Source organism: Phoca vitulina, unplaced genomic scaffold (genome assembly GCF_004348235.1).
Source record: "Phoca vitulina isolate PV1807 unplaced genomic scaffold, GSC_HSeal_1.0 scaffold2, whole genome shotgun sequence".
Taxonomy (NCBI): Eukaryota; Metazoa; Chordata; class Mammalia; order Carnivora; family Phocidae; genus Phoca; species Phoca vitulina.
The window spans coordinates 6,136,766-6,153,267 of NW_022589705.1; the positions used below are offsets into that span (position 1 = coordinate 6,136,766).

The 16,502-nt window shown below is 39.2% G+C and overlaps 1 protein-coding gene across 1 annotated transcript in view; it reads right to left on the reverse strand.

Moving 5' to 3' along the window:
- The window catches only part of SYCP1 (synaptonemal complex protein 1), a 144,515-nt gene that overhangs the window by 87,078 nt on the left and 40,935 nt on the right, over positions 1–16,502 (reverse strand). The window contains exons 12-13 of the mRNA XM_032415677.1: positions 1,664–1,758; positions 975–1,159 (exon numbers count right to left, since the gene is read on the reverse strand). Coding sequence (XP_032271568.1) covers positions 975–1,159; positions 1,664–1,758 — 280 coding nt within the window. The remainder of the gene's footprint in view (positions 1–974; positions 1,160–1,663; positions 1,759–16,502) is intronic.

Sequence of the window (16,502 nt, forward strand, 5' to 3'; positions counted from 1 at the left end):
TTAAATATGTCCTATCACTGCATCAGCACTTACGAGCTTGTCTATATAGCTTGTCTATGTGACAAAGTATGCATGGGAACTATCCTAGAGAATACCTGCTATCTTTTCTCAGGATACCTGCTTACCTAATACAAACTTTTAAAATGTATTCCTACTTTTTACATTAAAAAAGAGACTTGGTGAATCAGAGAAAGACATGTATCATATGACCTCACTGATATGAGGAATTCTTAATCTCAGGAAACAAACTGAGGGTTGCTGGAGTGGTGGGGGGTGGGAAGGATGGGGTGGCTGGGTGATAGACACTGGGGAGGGTATGTGCTATGGTGGGCACTGTGAATTGTGTAAGACTGATGAATCACAGAACTGTACCTCTGAAACAAATAATATATGTTTTAAGAAAAAAAAAAAAAGATAGTAGGAAGGGAAAAATGAAGGGGGGGAAATCGGAGGGGGAGATGAACCATGAGAGACTATGGACTCTAAGAAACAAACTGAGGGTTCTAGAGGGGAGGGGGGTGGGAGGATGGGTTAGCCTGGTGATGGGCATTAAAGAGGGCAGGTATTGAATGGAGCACTGGGTGTTATACGCAAACAATGAATCATGGAACACTACATCAAAAACTAATGATGTAATGTATGGTGATTAACATAACATAATAAAAAAAAGAGAGACTTGGGGGTCGCCTGGGTGGCTCAGTCGGTTAAGCGTCTGCCTTCAGCTCAGGTCATGATCTCAGGGTCCTGGGATCGAGCCCCACTTTGGGCTTCCTGCTCTGCAAGGAGTCTGTTTCTCCCTCTCCCTCTACCCCTCTCCCCACTCAAGCTCACTCTCTCTCTCAAATAAAATCTTTAAAAAAAGCGAGAGGGACTTGGTTACAGATGTTATAGGAAGTCAGTTGACAATGAAGAGAAAATACAATGAATATTGCAAATAAGTTGTTTTTATTCAGATAAATAAAAAATATTTTTACCTTTGCTGTTCTGTTGTCAATAATTCTTTCAAGTTGCAGATAGAAGTTTTAAGTTCAGTAACCACAAAAGAATGAGCAGTTTTAGCTTTATTAAATTCTTCCATTTGAGCTTCTTTTTCTGCAGTGAGCTCATAGATTTTTTTTGTTGCTACCTGTAAATCTTCCTCTAAAGCCTTCTGAGTACTCTAAATGAAATAAAGTACAAAACAAATGCTATAATCCAAGGGTCTTAAGAAAAAAAAAAAAAACACAACTTATCTGCTTCTGTAATTTGCTGTCTCTCCCTCCCTCCTTATTCTATCACCCCACCTCCCCCACCCCACCCCCTAGCCAATCCAGAATGCCCATTCAATACTCCTATCTCAATTCACCATTCTCCCAAAGCCAATCTGTAGTCGCAACCTCCCAATGGAGTCTTCCTTGCCCAACGTGTTCTTTCAATTTTTAGAACTACTGTAGCAATTTTTGCCTGAATCTCTGTTGGTACCTAGCATGATCTTGTATTTTAATTATACTTTTGACATGTTTTTATCCAATGTTTTTAATTAAACTATAAGCATTTTGTAGACTGGGATTTTATCTTCTCTATTTGAAGTTCTGGGTCCTTGTACATAGCATTAGCATTCAGTAAATATCTCTTGATTCATAATGTAAGGCTTATCACACACTAATCTGTTTTTATATCATACCACACTTCTTTGCAAAGACATTTTAATATCTTCTAGTTCTGATGTCAAATGATCCTGCTTCTCATTTGATTCTTTTAAGTTTTCATTCTGTAATTCTAAAAAGGAGAGTTGTAGATTGGTAGTACTTAATAAAAAATATATACCAAGAAAGCAAATTATTTGTTACAATTACTTTTTTTCCTCCATGAGATACTCTAAAATGAAGTATAATTATGCAAATATAGATGCACTGATATTGGTTATCATCTACTTTTACTGACTTTTCAAGATTATTATCTCCCCAGCACTCAACAGTGAATATATGAGGATTTTTGGTACTACATTTTTAATAATAGCTAAACATTGGAAACAATCGAAATATTCAACAGGAGATAAATTAAATTACAGTGGTACATACACACAATGGCATACCATGTAGCCACTATAAATGATGATAGACTTTATTAATCACTAATTTGGATATTTATTCACAAAACATCACATAATAAAAAGGGCAAGTTTAAATGATATTTATATAAATAGTGCATGTGAAAGAAAACAATACACACACAAAAATATTACAAGTAATTTATCTCCTAATGGTGAAATTATTCCATATTTTATTTTCATCATTGCCCATCTTGAGTTTCAGATTTTTCTAAATCATGATCTCAGACTTGTGCGATCAAGCCCAGCATTGGGCTCCACACCCAGCGCAGAGTCTGCTTGAGATTCTCTCTCCCTCTCCCTTTGCCCCTCCTGCTCATTTTCTCTCTCCCTCTCTCTTTCTCAAATAAATAAGTCTTTAAATAATTAAAATATTATATTCATATGCTGAAATATTATGAAAAAAAGCTTTTGACTCTATAGCTAATTTATTAAATACTAAGTGTTAGGTACTAGTCTATGTGCTTTATGTGTATATGTGCATTCACTTTTAAACATCATAAAAACAGTAGGACAAAAAAAGAAGTTCATGCTCTCTTTCCTGGGTTAAAATTATTCTATGTCCTCTTACTAGCTACCTAACCTTGGGCATGATACTTAACCAGTCTTCACTTTTCTCAACTGGAAAAAGAGAATAATGATAGCTATTCATATCTGGAAGGATTGCTGTTAGGATCAAACAAGATAATGCAACTTAAAATGTTTAATGACAGTGTCTAGCATATAGTCAATAAATGTTAAAGATTATTATGACAATGATAATGATGGTGTATACTAGAAATTGAATCTTAAAATTCATGGTATTTACAATGTAATTGGGCTAGCAGACAAATAATCAATGATAAGTGATGATGGGCACTTACTCAGAAATTCTGGAAATATAGAGAGGGGCACCCAAACCAAAAAGGGTCAATAGAAGTCAGAGGTAAGGAGAGACAGACATAGAGAGGGAAAGTTCAAGGAAGGCTTCCAGAAAGTGTCAGCTCAGTTCAAACATTTGAAAGCCAGTAAGAATTAACAAGAGTAAGTGGGAGTTGGGAGAGAAAAAGAATATCACAGGTGAAAGAGCATGTACAAAGATAAAAATGGAGGAGACAAGATGACATTCTGGGGTCTAAAGGAAATTTATTTCAATAGCATGAAACTTAAAGTATGAGGGAGGAATCAAAGCAGATATGACTGGAAAGATAATAAGGACAAGATCATAACAGGATTTATATGACTTGCTAAAAGTATATGGTTCATAAGTCATAAAGATCATGAAAAATGACGAAGATGTTAAGCAACAAAACGATGTTTCAGGTTTATATTTTTAAAAATTCCCTTCTGAAAATCTGTGTAGGAATGAAAGGGTAAGTGGTCCACTTCTACTGTCAAATGCTCTACCACTGAGCTCCAGACTCTCAGCCAGGAGTCTGCTTGAGATCCCCCCTTTCTCCCCCACCCTGCTCCTCCCCCTGCTCATGCTCTCGCTAAAATAAATAAAATTTTTTTTAAAAAATTAAAAAATAAAAAAACAAGATTCATCTATATGCTCCCTATAAGAGACTAACTTCAGACCTAAAGACACATACAGACTAAAAGTAAAGGGTTGGAAGAATGTGTCATACAAATGGAAGTGAAAAAATAAAAATAAAAAAAAAGCCTGGGCAGCAATACATATATCAGACAAAAGAGATTTCAAAACAAAGACTATGGCAAAAAAACAAAGAAGGACACTTGTGATGAGCACTGGGTGTTGTATGTGATGAAGCACTAAATTCTACACCTCAAACTAATATTACACTTTATGTTAACTTGAATTTAAATAAAAATTTGGAGAATTCAAAAGAAAAAAAGGACAATACATAATAATAAAGGGCTCAATTTAACATGACAATATAATAATTGAAAATTTCTGCACACCCAACATAAGAGAACCTAAATACAAAAAGCAAAGATTAACAGACATAAAGGTAGAAACTGACAGTAATATAACATTAGGGGCCTTAACACCTCACTTACATCAGTGGAGAGATCATCCAGACAGAAAATCAATGAGGAAACAGTGGCTTTGAATGAATATTAGATCAGTGTACCTAACAGGCATACACAGAACATTCCATCCAAAAACAGCAGAGTTCACATTCTTTTCAAGTGCACATGGAACATTCTCCAGGACAGATCACATGGTAGGCCACAAAACAATTTTCAATAAATTTAAGAAGCAATCTTCTTAATCATATCATATCAATCATCTTTTCTGAACACAATGATATGAAACTAGCAATTACAAGGAAAAATATCTGGAAAGAACACAAAAACAGTGAAACTAATAAACTACATGCTACCAAACAACAAATTGATTAATAAAGAAATCAAAGGGAAAAAAACAAAGAAATCAAAGAGTAAATCAAAAAATACATAATGAAAATGAAAACACAACAGTCCAGGAAGTTGAGGGAAGATGGCAGAAGAGTAGGGAACCTTTGTTTCATCTGGTCCCTTGACTTCAGCGAAATATCTATCAAATCATTCTGAACACCCGTGAATTCAACCTGAGATCTAAGAAAAGAATCACTGTAATTCTACAAATAAAAAAGCAACTTTTTGAAAGGTAGGAGGTTCAGAGAAGTCAATCTGTAGGGCTATATCGGAAGATAAACCGTGGGGGTTGGGAGCCTCCGTAATCTGATTACCAGAAAGTGATATAACAGCAGGGCACAAAATCGGAACTCTTAGAAGTCTGCTCTGGTGAGGGACGACCCTGCCTGAAAGGTGCTCAGGTGGTGAAGCAGGGCAGAATTCTAGGTAGGACAGTGTGGTCTCAGGATCCCCAGGGTCACAAAAAGAGCAGGGCTCCCTGAGTGCCCCAGAGTTCCCAAGCATTGGAGCAGGAAGCTGGCTACAATCAGTGAGCCCAGGAGTGGGCTCTCAGCTCAGTGCTGCCATAAACCACAAACCCCAGCACAAGTGGGCGACCACTCTCCAAGCAGGGAGACCCAGCAAGCAGCAGAACCACGGGGAGACCCTCCTCCTTCCCCCCAGGGAGGAGCGACTGGGTTGCGCACTGCAGGAGTCTGCAGAGTTTGGCCCCACACAAAAGTGATTGCTTTTCCCTGAGGGTGCAGAGTGAGGGTCGGGGGTCAGGATCTTTCAGCTCCAGGGCTGGAGATCAGGATGCCGCCATTTTTACTTTCATCCTCTAAAGTGGCACAGGAAGCCTTCAGGGAACAAAAGCCACATAGAGCAACGTGAAGCAGCTTACCCTGAGCCCCACCTCCTGGCAAGGACAGTGCAACTCCGCCCAGGCACAGACACCTGAGAATCAGTGCAACAGGCCCCTCCCCCAGAAGGCCAGCAGGAACATCAGGCTAATACCAAGTTTATAGATCACACAAAACTGAAAAACTCCAGCACAAGGGGAAAATAGTATATAGAATTTGAGGTTTTTTTCTCATGATTCTTTAGTCTTTCAGTTTAAATTTTTTTTTCTGTTTTTCCTTTTCAACTAGTTTATTTTATCAACTCTTTTTAAGTCTTTTTTTAATTTTCATTTTTACATTTATATTTTATAAATATATTGATTTTTGGCTTCTTTCACCGTATCCAATTTTATTTTTGTATATATATATACACACACAAGTTTTTCTTTCTTTACAATTTTGTGATCTAGTGTCTTCTAACAGACCAAAATGCGCCCAGGACCAAGTGTATCATCCTGTTCTGTCCACCTGTTAGATTATATTCTTTTTTCCCTTTTTTTTCTTTTTTGGTTTCTGATCTCTTCTGATTTGTCTACTGTATATTTCTCTGGGGTTGTGGTGATATTTTTTATTTTGTTCTCTCATTCCTCTATTCTTTTTTGGACAAAATGACTAGAAAGAGAAATTCATAACAAAAGAAAGAACCAGAGATAATACCCTCTCCCATAGATTTAATCAACATGGATATAAGTAAGGTACTGGACCTAGAATTCAGAATAACGATTATGAAGATACTAGCCAGGGTTGCAAAAAGCATAAAAGACACTAGAGAATCTCTCAGTGCAGAAATAAAATCTAATCAGGCCAAAATTAAAAATGCTTTAACTGAGATGCAGTCTAAAATGGATACTCTAACAGCTAGGCAGAAGAGTCAGTGACATAGAAAACAAAATGATGGAAAGTAAGGAAGCTGAGGAAAAGAAAGAAAAACAATGACTGGATAATGAGGGGAGGCTTCTAGAAATCAGTGATACCATAAAGCAAAACAATATTAGACTAATTGGGGTCCCAGTGGAAGAGGAAAGAGAGAGTGACAGAAAATATATGTGAGCAAATCATAGCTAAGAACTTCCCTAATTCAGGGAAGGAAACAGGCATTCAAGTCCAGGAGGCACAGAGAACCTCCATCAAAATCAATAAAAATAGATCAACACCCCGACATATAACAGTGAAGCTTGCAAATTTCAGAATTTAAGAGAAAATCCTGAAACCAGTTAGAGACAAGAGGTAGTTACCCTACAAGGGTAGAAATATTAGACTGGCAGCAGACCTATTCACAGAGAACTGGAAGGCCAGAAAGGACTGGCATGATATATTCAGGGTATTAAATGAGAAAAACATGCAGCCAAGGCTGTCATTCAGAATGCAAGGAGAGATAAAAGAGCTTCTAGGACAAACAGAAACTAAAAAAATTTGTGATCACTAAACCAGCCCTATGAGAAATATTAAAGGGGATTCTGTAAGCGAAGAGAGAGCCCAAAAGTAACATAGACCAGAAAGGAACAAAAACCATGAGAGACTCCGGACTCTGGGAAACAAACTGAAGGTTACAGAAGGCGGGGGGCGGGATGGGGTAGCCAGGAGGGCACCTGTTGTGATGAGCACTGGATGTTATATGCAACTAATGAATCGTTGAACACTACACCAAAAACTAATGGAAAAAAGACTGTCTTTTTTCCATTGGATGTTCTTTCCTGCTTTGTCAAAGATTAGTTGACCATAGAGTTGAGGGTTCATTTCTGGGTTCTCTATTCTGTTCCATTGGTCTATGTGTCTATTTTAGTGTCAGTGCCCTTCAACAAATGGTGCTGGGAAAATTGGACAGCCACATATAGAAAAATGAAACTGGACCATTTTCTAACACCATACACAAAGATAAACTCAAAATGGATGAAAGACCTAAAGGTGAGACAGGAATCCATCAAAATCCTAGAAGAGAACATAGGCAGCAACCTCTTTGATCTCAGCTGCAACAAATTCTTCCTAGACACATCTCCAAAAGCAAGGGAAACAAAAGCAAAAATGAACTATTGGGACTTCATCAAGATAAAAAGCTTTTGCACAGCAAAGGAAACAGTCAACAAAACGAAAAGGCAACCTATGGATGGGAGAAAATATTTGCGAATGACATATCATATAAAGGGCTAGTAGCCAAGATCTACAAAGAACTTACCAAACTCAACACCCAAAAAACAAATAATCCAGTCAAGAAATGGGCAGAAGACATAAACAGATACTTATTCAGAGAAGACATACAAATGGCCAACAGACACATGAAAAAACGCTCTACATCACTTGGCATCAGGGAAATACAAATTAAAACCACAATGAGATACCATTCAGAATGAATAAAATTAACAAGTCAGGAAACAACAAATGTTTGTGAGGATGTGGAGAAAGGGGAACCCTCTTGGTGGGAATACAAGCTGGTGTAGCCATTCTGGAAAATAGTATGGAGGTTCCTCAAGAAGCTAAAAATAGAGCTACTCTATGACCCACAAATTGCACTACTAGGTATTTACCCCAAGGACACAAATGCAGTGATCCAAAGGGGCACCTGCACCCCAATGTTTATAGCAGCAATGTCCACAATAGCCAAACTGTGGAAAGAGCCAAGATATCCATGGACAGATGAGTGGATAAAGAAGATGTGGTATATATATATATACAATGGAATATTACTCAGCCATCAGAAAGGATGAAATCTTACCATTTACGTCAACATGGATGGAACTGGAGGGTATTATGCTGAGTGCAATAAGTCAATCAGAGAAAGACAATTATATGATTTCACTCATATAAGGAATATAAGAAACAGTGCAGAGGATCATAAGGGAAGGGAGGGAAAAACGGAATGGGAAGAAATCAGAGAGGGAGACAAACCATGAGAGACTCATAACTATGAGGAAGAAACTGAGAGTTGATGGAGGGGAGGTGGGTGGAAGGATGGGGTAACTAGGTGACGGACATTAAGGAAGACATGTGATGAGCACTGGGTGTTCTATGCAAGTGATGAATCACTGAACTCTACATCTGAAACTAATGATGTTGGCTAATCGAAGATAAATTAAAAAAAAGAAAGAAAACACAACAATCCATAATCTTTGGGACAAAAGCAGTTCTATGAGGGAAGTTTATAGCAATACAGCCCTACCTCAAGAAACAAACAAACAAACAAAAATCAGGGTGCCTGCGTGGCTCAGTCAGTTGAGCATCCAACTCGTGGCTTCAGCTCAAGTAATGATCTTAGGGTCGTGGGATTGAGCCCAGCGTTGGGCTCCACTCTCAGCATGGAGTCTACTTAGGATTCTCTCTTTCCCTCTCCCTCTGCCCTTACCCCCACTGCACTCTCTCTTTCTAAAATAAATAAATCTTTAAAAAAAATCTCAAATAAACAACCTAACCTAACACCTAAAGGAGCTAGAAAGTACAAAGCCCACAGCCAGTAGAAGGAAGGATATAATAAAGATTAAAGCAGAAATAATGAAATAGAGCCTTAAAAAAAACAATAGAAATGTCAATGAAACCAAGAGCCAGTTTTTTGAAAAGATATGAAATTGACAAACCTTTAGCCAGAGTCAAGAAAAAAAGATAGAGGACTCAAATAAATAAAATCAGAAATGAAAGAATAGAAATAACAACTAACACCATGAAATACAATAGATTATAAGAGAATATTATGAAAAATTATATGCCAACAAATTGGACAACCTAAAAGATGCAGATAAATTCTTTTTTTTTTTTTTAAAGATTTTATTTATTTATTTGACAGACAGAGACACAGCGAGAGAGGGAATACAAGCAGGGGGAGTGGGAGAGGGAGAAGCAGGCTTCCCGCCGAGCAGGGAGCCCGATGCAGGGCTCGATCCCAGGACCTGGAATCATGACCCGAGCCGAAGGCAGACGCCCAACGACTGAGCTACCCAGGCGCCCCCGGATAAATTCTTTAAAAAAAAATCTTGGGGGGCGGAGCAAGATGGCAGAGGAGTAGGAGACCTGGATTTCGTCTGGTCTCAGGAATTCAGCTGGATAAGGATCAAACCATTCTGAACACCTACGAACTCAACAGGAGATCGAAGAAAAGAATAGCAACAACTCTCTGAACAGAAAAGCGACCACTTTCTGGAAGGTAGGACGTGCGGAGAAGTGAATCCCAGGCGATATTCGGGAGGATAGACAGCGGGGGAGGGGCCTCCGTCAGCCGCTTCTGGCAAGTGATAGAGCCGTGGAGCACAAAATCAGAACTTTTAGAAGTCTGCTCCGCTGAGGGAGGTTGCTCCAGTGGCTAAGTGGGGGGTGGAACCCTCGTGGGACAGTGTGGTCTCAGGACCCTCAGGGTCACAGAAAGACCGGGGGTGCCTGAGTGCAGCAAAGCTCCCAGGGATCAGAGCTGGGAAGCCGGCTGCAGAGACTGCCGAGGCGCGGGCTCTCAGCTCAGGGTTGTCATAAACCGTGATCCGCAGCACAGTCAGGCCACTGCTCCTCCAGCAGGGACCCAACAAGCAGCAGATCCGGGCAGACTCCCCTTTCTCCCCTGGGAGGAGCGGCACGGGAGCGCACCGCAGGGATCTGCTGGGTTTGGAGACTCCAGACGGGGTCGGGTGTCAGAGACAGAAACGTGCGGTCACAGGCCGGGTGAGCACAGAGTGCGGCCGGAGACGGGGGAGACGGGAGTGAGTGACTGCTTTTCTCTGGGGGCGCACTGAGGAGTGGGGCCCCGAATTCTCGGCTTCCACGGGGCGGAGATTGGGAGGCCGCCATTTTCACTCTCGGCCTCCAAAGCTGTACAGAAAGCTTGCAGGGAACAAAAGCTCCCGAGAGCAAACCTGAGCAGATTACTTAGCCCGGACCGGCAAGGACGGGGCAATTCCGCCTCCGGCAAAGACATTTGGGAACCACGGCAACAGGCCCCTCCCCCAGAAGATCAGCAAGAACAGCCAGCCAAGACCAAGTTTACCCATCAATGAGAACGGCAGAACTCCAGAGCTAGGGGAATACTGCACATAGAATTCATGGCTTTTTTATCATGATTCTGTAGTCTTTCAAAGTTAATTTTTTTTTTAACTTTTTTTTTTTTGAATTTTTCTTTTTCCCTTTTTCAACCAACATCTTATCAATCCCTTTTTTAAAAAAACATTTTTATTTTTCATTTTTAGAGTCATAATCTATCCCTTCGTAGTAGTTACCCGTATTTTTGGCATATAAGTTGTTCTCTCTTTAAAATTTTAAGATAGTTTCTTCTAACAGATCAAAATATACCCTAAATTTCTAGTGTATGGTTTTTTTCTACTCCCCTGCCTGATCACATTCTCTCCCTTTTTTTTTCTTTTTTTTTTTAAATCCTCTTTTTTCAAACAACTTCTTATCAATTCCTTTTATAAAATTTTTTATAATTTCCATCTTTACAGTCATATTCCATCCCTTCATCATATCAACCCTTATTTTTGTACATATATAAGTTTTTCTTTCTTTAAAATTTTGGGAGGCACTTTCTTCTAACAGACCAAAATACACCCAAAATCTAGTGTGTGGCACTGATCTATATACCAGCCTGAGCATATTTGATCATATTCCATTTTTTTTTTGTTTTCTTCTGTTTTTGTTTGTTTTTATCTTTTTCTTTTTCTTTTTTTTTTTCTTTTTCTTTTCCTCTCTTTCCCTTTCTTTTCCCACTGCTTCAGGTCTTTTCTGATTTGTTTAGAGTATATTTTCTGGGGACGTTGTTACCCTGTTAGCATTTTGTTCTCTCACTAATCTATTCTCCTCTGGACAAATGACAAGACGGAAAAAATCACCTCAACAAAAAGAACAAGAGGTAGTACCGACTGCCAGGGACCTACTCAATACGGACATTAGTATGATGTCGGATCTAGAGTTCAGAATCATCACTTTAAAGGTACTAGCTGGGCTTGAAAAAAGCATGGAAGTTATTAGAGAAACCCTTTCTGGAGAAGTAAAAGAACTAAAATCTAACCAAGTCGAAATCAAAAAGGCTATTAATGAGGTGCAATCAAAAATGGGGGTGCTAACTGCTAGGATAAATGAGGCAGAAGAGAGAATCAGTGATAGAGAAGACCAAATGATGGAAAATAAAGAAGCTGAGAAAAAGAGAGATAAACAACTACTGGATCCTGAGGGCAGAATTCGAGAGATAAGCGATACCATAAGACGAAACAACATTAGAATAATTGGGATCCCAGAAGAAGAAGAAAGAGAGAGAGGGGCAGAAGGTATAATGGAGCAAATTATAGCAGAGAACTTCCCTAATTTGGGAAAGGAAACAGGCATCAAAATCCAGGAAGCACAGAGAACCCCTCTCAAAATCAATAAAAATAGGTCAACACCCCGACATCTAATAGTAAAACTTACGAGTCTCAGAGACAAAGAGAAAATCCTGAAAGCAGCTCGGGAGAAGAGATCTGTAACCTACAATGGTAGAAACATTAGATTGGCAACAGACTTATCCACAGAGACCTGGCAGGCCAGAAAGGACTGGCATGATATCTTCAGAGCACTAAATGAGAAAAATATGCAGCCAAGAATACTATATCCAGCTAGGCTGTCATTGAAAATAGAAGGAGAGATAAAGAGCTTCCAGGACAAACAAAAACTAAAGGAATTTGCAAACACGAAACCAGCCCTACAAGAAATATTGAAAGGGGTCCTCTTTCAATATTGCAATATGCAAAGAGAGACCCTAAAAGCAACACAGACCAGAAAGGAACACAGACAATATACAGTAACAGTCACCTTACAGGCCATACAATGGCGCTAAATTCGTATCTTTCAATAGTTACCCTGAATGTAAATGGGCTAAATGCCCCAATCAAAAGACACAGGTTATCAGATTGGATTAAAAAACAAGACCCATCGATATGCTGTCTGCAAGAGACTCATTTTAGACCCAAAGACACCCCCAGATTGAAAGTGAGGGGGTGGAAAACCATTTACCATGCTAATGGACACCAAAAGAAAGCTGGGGTAGCAATCCCTATATCAGACAAATTAGATTTTAAACAAAAGACTGTAATAAGAGATGAGGAAGGACACTATATCCTATTTAAAGGGTCTATCCAACAAGAAGATCTACAATTGTAAATATCTATGCCCCTAACATGGGAGCAGCCAATTATATAAGGCAATTAATAACAAAAGCGAAGAAACACATTGACAACAATACAATAATAGTGGGGGACTTTAACACCCCCCCTCACTGAAATGGACAGATCGTCTAAGCAAAAGATCAACAAGGAAATAAAGACTTTAAATGACACACTGGACCAAATGGACTTCACAGACATATTCAGAACATTCCATCCCAAAGCAACAGAATACACATTCTTCTCTAGTGCCCATGGAACATTCTCCAGAATCAATCACATCCTAGGTCATAAATCAGGTCTCAACCGGTACCAAAAGATTGGGATCATTCCCTGCCTATTTTCAGACCACAATGCTTTGAAACTAGAACTCAGTCACAAGAGGAAAGTCAGAAAGAACTCAAATACATGGAGGCTAAAGAGCATCCTACTAAAGAATGAATGGGTCAACCAGGAAACTAAAGAAGAATTAAAAAATTCATGGAAACCAATGAAAATGAAAACACAACTATTCAAAATCTTTGGGATGCAGCAAAGGCAGTCCTAAGAGGAAAGTATATAGCGATACAAGCCTTTCTCAAGAAACAAGAAAGGTCTCAAGTACACAACCTAACCCTACACCTAAAGGAGCTGGAGAAAGAACAGCAAATAAAGCCTAAACCCAGCAGGAGAAGAGAAATAATAAAGATCAGAGCAGAAATCAATGAAATAGAAACTAAAAGAACAGTAGAACAGATCAACGAAACTAGGAGGTGGTTCTTTGAAAGAATTAACAAGATTGATAAACCCCTGGCCAGACTTATCAAAAAGAAAAGAGAAATGACCCAAATCAACAAAATCGTGAATGAAGAGGAGAGATCACAACCAACACCAAAGAAATACAAACAATTATAAGAACATATTATGAGCAACTCTATGCCAGCAAATTAGATAACCTGGAAGAAATGGATGCATTCCTAGAGATGTATCAACTACCAAAACTGAACCAGGAAAAAATAGAAAACCTGAACAGTCCTATAACCACTAAGGAAATTGAAGCAGTCATCAAAAATCTCCCAACAAACAAAAGCCCAGGGCCAGATGGCTTCCCAGGGGAATTCTACCAAACATTTAAAGAAGAATTAATACCTATTCTTCTGAAACTGTTCCAAAAAATAGAAATGGAAGGAAAACTTCCAAACTCATTTTATGAGGACACCATTACCTTGATTCCAAAACCAGACAAAGACCCCATCAAAAAGGAGAATTACAGACCAATATCCCTGATGAACATGGATGCAAAAATTCTCACCAAAATACTAGCCAATAGGATCCAACAGTACATTAAAAGGATTATTCACCACAACCAAGTGGGATTTATCCCTGGGCTGCAAGGTTGGTTCAACATCCACAAATCAATCAACGTGATACAATACATTAACAAAAGAAAGAACAAGAATCATATGATCCTCTCAATAGATGCAGAAAAAGCATTTGACAAAGTACAGCATCCTTTCTTGATCAAAACTCTTCAGAGTATAGGCATAGAGGGTACATACCTCAATATCATAAAAGCCATCTATGAAAAACCTACAGCGAATATCATTCTCAATGGGGAAAAACTGAGAGCTTTCCCCCTAAGGTCAGGAATGCGGCAGGGATGTCCACTATCACCACTGCTATTCAACATAGTATTAGAAGTCCTAGCCACAGCAATCAGACAACAAAAAGAAATCAAAGGCATCCAAATCAGCAAAGAAGAAGTCAAACTCTCACTCTTTGCAGATGATATGATACTTTATGTGGAAAACCCAAAAGACTCCACCCCAAAACTGCTAGAACTCATACAGGAATTCAGTCAAGTGGCAGGATATAAAATCAATGCACAGAAGTCAGTGGCATTCCTATACACCAACAACAAGACAGAAGAAAGAGAAATTAAGGAGTCGATCCCATTTACAATTGCACCCAAAACCATAAGATACCTAGGAATAAATCTAACCAAAGAGGCAAAGGATCTGTACTCAGAAAACTATAAAATACTCATGAAAGAAATTGAGGAAGACACAAAGAAATGGAAAAACGTTCCATGCTCATGGATTGGAAGAACAAATATCGTGAAGATGTCAATGCTACCTAGAGCAATCTACACATTCAATGCAATTGCCATCAAAATACCATCCACTTTTTTCAAAGAAATGGAACAAATAATCCTAAAATTTGTATGGAACCAGAAAAGAGCCCGAATAGCCAGAGGAATGTTGAAAAAGAAAAGCAAAGCTGGTGGCATCACACTTCCGGACTTCAAGCTCTATTACAAAGCTGTCATCATCAAGACAGTATGGTACTGGCACAAAAACAGACACATAGATCAATGGAACAGAATAGAGAGCCCAGAAATGGACCCTCAACTCTATGGTCAACTAATCTTTGACAAAGCAGGAAAGAATGTCCAATGGAAAAAAGACAGTCTCTTCAACAAATGGTGTTGGGAAAATTGGACAGCCACATGCAGAAGAATGAAACTGGACCATTTCCTTACACCACACACAAAAATAGACTCCAAATGGTTGAAAGACCTAAATGTGAGACAGGAGTCCATCAAAATCCTAAAGGAGAACACAGGCAGCAACCTCTTCAACCTCAGCCGCAGCAACTTCTTCCTAGAAACATCACCAAAGGCAAGGGAAGCAAGGGCAAAAATGAACTATTGGGACTTCATCAAGATAAAAAGCTTTTGCAAGGCAAAGGAAACAGTCAACAAAACCAAAAGACAACCGACAGAATGGGAGAAGATATTTGCAAATGACATATCAGATAAAGGGCTAGTATCCAAAATCTATAAAGAACTTATCAAACTCAACACCCAAAGAACAAATGATCCAATCAAGAAATGGGCAGAAGACATGAACAGACATTTTTCCAAAGAAGACATCCAAATGGCCAACAGACACATGAAAAAGTGCTCAACATCGCTCGGCATCAGGGAAATCCAAATCAAAACCTCAATGAGATACCACCTCACACCAGTCAGAATGGCTAAAATTAACAAGTCAGGAAATGACAGATGTTGGCAGGGATGCGCAGAAAGGGGAACCCTCCTACCCTGTTGGTGGGAATGCAAGTTGGTGCAGCCACTCTGGAAAACAGTATGGAGGTTCCTCAAAAAGTTGAAAATAGAGCTACCATACAATCCAGCAATTGCACTACTGGGTATTTACCTCAAAGATACAAAAGCAGGGATCCGAAAGGGTACGTGCACCCCGATGTTTATAGCAGCAATGTCCACAATAGCCAAACTGTGGAAAGAGCCAAGATGTCCATCGACAGATGAATGGATAAAGAAGATGTGGTATATATATACAATGGAATATTATGCAGCCATCAGAAGGAATGAGATCTTGCCATTTGCAACGATGTGGATGGAACTGGAGGGTATTATGCTGAGTGAAATAAGTCAAACAGAGAAAGACATGTATCATATGACCTCACTGATATGAGGAATTCTTAATCTCAGGAAACAAACTGAGGGTTGCTGGAGTGGGGGGTGGGGTGGGAGGGATGGGGTGACTGGGTGATAGACACTGGGGAGGATATGTGCTCTGGTAAGCACTGTGAATTGTGCAAGACTGTTGAATCTCAGATCTGTACCTCTGAAACAAATAATGCAATATATGTTAAGAAAAAAAAAAAAGAAGATAGCGGGAGGGGAAGAATTAAGGGGGGAAATCGGAGGGGTAGACGAACCATGAGAGACGATGGACTCTGAAAAACAAACTGAGGGTTCTAGAGGGGCGGGGGTTGGGAGGATGGGTTAGCCTGGTGATGGGTATTAAAGAGGGCACGTTCTGCATGGAACACTGGGTGTTATGCACAAACAATGAATCATGGAACACTACATCTAAAACTAATGATGTAATGTATGGGGATTAACATAATAAAAAAATTTTTTAAAAAATCTTCACAGAATTGATCAGGAATAGAAATTTTGAACATACCGAATATTAGCAATGAAATTGAATCAGTAATCAAAAAACTCCCAACAAACAGAAGTCCAGGACCAGATGGCTTTACAGGTGAATCTACCAA